The sequence below is a fragment of the Pristiophorus japonicus genome, chromosome 15, assembly GCF_044704955.1.
Source record: "Pristiophorus japonicus isolate sPriJap1 chromosome 15, sPriJap1.hap1, whole genome shotgun sequence".
NCBI classification, from domain to species: Eukaryota; Metazoa; Chordata; class Chondrichthyes; family Pristiophoridae; genus Pristiophorus; species Pristiophorus japonicus.
In genome coordinates, this window is record NC_091991.1 from 6,187,022 (window position 1) to 6,190,766 (window position 3,745).

The window sequence follows — 3,745 nt, forward strand, 5'->3', positions numbered from 1 at the left end:
AAGGATCGCCCTTCGTTTGGGAGCATTCTCATTCCCTTCCAGCTCGTTGGCCACAAAATATTGGTCGAGTTGCTTCACGAAGGCTTCCCAATCTTCTGAGAATTTTTCCAGGATACCAACAGTTCTCTGCATTTTGGCGTGGTGGTTCATTATCTATTACTCATCGCCAGTTGTTATCTCTCAAATAAAGCAATGTGACTGAGTACTGTAGACTTGAGTAAGTGTGTCCTTAGTCTCTTTATTCTGACTCCAGAATGTTCGCACAGCATGGGAGACCTGCATATATACAGTGCTCCCAAGGGATGCTGGGATCCCTTGGGACGCCAACAGATGCGCCCTCTGGTGGCGGTAGAATGCTGGCTACAATGTGTTGCATACATAACAACCTCCTTCCAAGTTAGGTTACCAACTCTGGTCGGATGTATTCCTAGAGGTTCCACCACATGATCCCCTGCCCCCATGCTGACTGGAACGCAAATAGTTTCTTAGTTACCCGATTAGATGATTTTTCACTGACAGTCCAATAACCTTACGTTTCCCCGTGCCCAATATATTTATAACTAATAAACACAATTTCTTTACTGCCCATATGATTGATATCCCGGATGTTGCTCGAATCGTGTCCTGGAAATTAGAGTTTTTTATTTGTGGAGACTCCTCTCGGGTGGATGTAAAAGATCCCACGGCACTATTTCAGGGGAGTTATCCCCAGTGTCCTGGCTGATATTTATCCCTCAATCAACATCATTAAAGTAAATTACCTGGTCATTATCACTTTGCTGTTTGTGGGAGCTTGCTGTGCATAAAATTGGCTGCCGTGTTACCCACATTACAACAGTGACTACACTTTAAAAAGTATGTCATTGGCTGAGAAGCGCTTTGGGACGTCCGGTGGTGCGATATAACTGAAAGTCTTTCTTTAAAAAGTGCTTAAAGAATTTTTTTGAAACTTTTTTTTGATTGCTCCTATGCTCGCTGCATTGTCGTGGAGATTAATGTGAAATTCCTGGAGACTCCAGGACAGTCCTGGAGAGTTGGCAACAACCTTATCTCCAATGTAGCATTGGGGTCATCTGGAGCCAGTACTGGTTCTCAACAGCAGGAACACGCAGTGCTGCATTTCCTCAAAGTAGATTTGATGTGGCAACATCCTGTCTGATGAAGTCTGAAGCTTGTGGGTTCAAGTCCCACTCCAGAGACTTGAGCACAAAAATCTAGGCTGACACTCCCAATGCAGTGCAGAGGGAGTGCTGCACTGTCGGAGGGGCAGTACTGAGGGAGTGCTGCACTTTCGGAGGGGCAGTACTGAGGGAGTGCCGCACTGTCGGAGGGGCAGTACTGAGGGAGTGCTGCACTGTTGGAGGGGCAGTACTGAGGGAGTGCCGCACTGTCGGAGAGGCAGTACTGAGGGAGCGCCGCACTGTCGGAGGGGCAGTACTGAGAGAGCGCCGCACTGTCGGAGGGGCAGTACTGAGGGAGCGCCGCACTGTCGGAGGGGCAGTACTGAGGGAGCGCCGCACTGTCGGAGGGGCAGTACTGAGGGAGCGCCGCACAAGGAGCTGCGAGAGACTGTAGAACGACGTGATCGGGGCCCAGGTGCGAGTTTGGGGCCCAGAAGAGACGAGGGCCCAGGGGCAGCATGGGCCAACCCACACTGCGCTATGTGTGCGCACTAGGTCCGTGCAGCAGAGCTGGTCTCCAGTTGTCCTGGTTAACCCTTGCCACTGGACCGAGACCTAGCTCTGTCAACATAGATAGGTGCAGGAGTAGGCCATTCGACCCTTCGAGCCTGCACCACCATTCAATATGATCATGGCTGATCATGCAACTTCATTACCCCACTCCTGCTTTCTCCCCATACCCCTTGATCCCTTTAAGCCGTAAGGGCCACATTTAACTCCCTTTTGAATATATCTAACAAAGTGGCCTCAACAACTTTCTGTGTTCGAGGCCCGTGTGGTGGCTGGTGTGCAACGGTCACCCCACGTTAAAACAATCCACCCACAGGCATCTTCCACCCTTCAGGATGTAGGTCGGGATCTGGAATATTGGATCCTTCATTGAAACACCTGGGAACTCATCCCTTTTTGGCGTGGGAGCAAGTCATCCTCGATACGAGGGACCGCCTCTGATGATGATAAATGCCAGTTCTTTAGTTTTAAAGTTGTGACAATGATTTTATTTGTGATGGAAGGTGTGTGAGCAAGTCAGGTGTTGGGGAGCTCAGGCTGAGCTGGGGGGGGCGGGGCCTGTCTCCAAGGGGGCGGGGCCGCGGCACATCGCTAGCGCCGCGCTCGATTGGTCGGGCCTGCGCGGGCGGCCGGCGCCGGGGCCGCTCGGGGCTCGATTGGCGGCGCCTGGAGTGCGGCGCCAGCTTCCCAGAATGCGGCGGGGCGGCTGAAGATGGCGGAGCCGGGGCTGGCCGGGCTGGAGCTGGAGCAGGAGCAGGAGGTGGGCTGCGGGCCCACGCTGCACTCCGAGGTGAGGGCGCCTTAGGCCGGGGCTCGCCGCCCGCCGGACCCCGGGGGGAGGGCCCACGTCCCGCCCCGCCCCCCCCCCCCGGGAGGGGCGGGGACACCGCACTCCCGCACCGCCTCCCCGGGGGGGCCCGGCCCAGGGGCGGGACTGCACCCCGCCCACCATCCTCTCCCCCCCTCCCCCCCCCCCCCCCCCCCATCCCATCCTCCCCCCCTCCCAATCCCATCCTTCCCTCCCCCCCCCCAATCCCATCCTTCCCCCCCCTCCCATCCTCTTAACCCCCCCCCTCCCAATCCCATCCTTCCCCCCCCCCTCCCAATCCCATCCTTCCCCCCCCCTCCCAATCCCATCCTTCCCCCCCCCCTCCCAATCCCATCCTTCCCCCCCCCTCCCCCAATCCCATCCTTCCCCCCCCCCTCCCAATCCCATCCTTTCCCCCCCCCTCCCAATCCCATCCTTCCCCCCCCTCTCCCAATCCCATCCCCCTCCCAATCCCATCCTTCCCCCCCCTCCCAATCCCATCCTTCCCCCCCCTCCCAATCCCATCCTTCTCCCCCCCTCCCATCCCATCCTCCCCCCCCTCCCATCCCATCTTCCCCCCCCTCCCATCCCATCTTCCCCCCCCTCCCATCCCATCCTCCCCCCCCCTCCCATCCCATCCTCCCCCCCCCTCCCATCCCATCCTCCCCCCCCTCCCATCCCATCCTCCCCCCCCCTCCCATCCCATCCTCCCCCCCCCTCCCATCCCATCCCATCCTCCCCCCCCTCCCATCCCATCCTCCCCCCCCTCCCATCCCATCCTCCCCCCCCCTCCCATCCCATCCTCCCCCCCCTCCCATCCCATCCTCCCCCCCCTCCCATCCCATCCTTCCCCCCCTCCCATCCCATCCTTCCCCCCCTCCCATCCCATCCTTCCCCCCCTCCCATCCCATCCTTCCCCCCCCATCCCATCCTTCCCCCCCCTCCCATCCTTCCCCCCCCTCCCATCCTTCCCCCCCCTCCCATCTCATCCCCCCCTCCCATCTCATCCTTCCCCCCCCTCCCAATCCCATCCTTTCCCCCCCTCCCAATCCCATCCTTTCCCCCCCCTCCCAATCCCATCCTTTCCCCCCCCTCCCAATCCCATCCTTTCCCCCCCCCTCCCAATCCCATCCCCCCCTCCCAATCCCATCCCCCCCTCCCAATCCCATCCCCCCCTCCCAATCCCATCCCCCCCCTCCCAATCCCATCCCCCCCCTCCCAATCCCATCCCCCCCTCCCAATCCCA

The 3,745-nt window shown here is 59.0% G+C and overlaps 1 protein-coding gene across 2 annotated transcripts in view; it reads left to right on the top strand.

Annotated features, from left to right (window-relative positions):
* Positions 1 to 2,385: 2,385 nt before the first annotated feature.
* The window catches only part of zdhhc17 (zinc finger DHHC-type palmitoyltransferase 17), a 104,998-nt gene continuing 103,638 nt past the window's right edge, over positions 2,386 to 3,745 (top strand). For both annotated transcript variants that reach the window (XM_070900105.1, XM_070900106.1), the window contains exon 1: positions 2,386 to 2,481. In XM_070900105.1, coding sequence (XP_070756206.1) covers positions 2,404 to 2,481 — 78 coding nt within the window. In that variant the 5' untranslated portion in view covers positions 2,386 to 2,403. The remainder of the gene's footprint in view (positions 2,482 to 3,745) is intronic.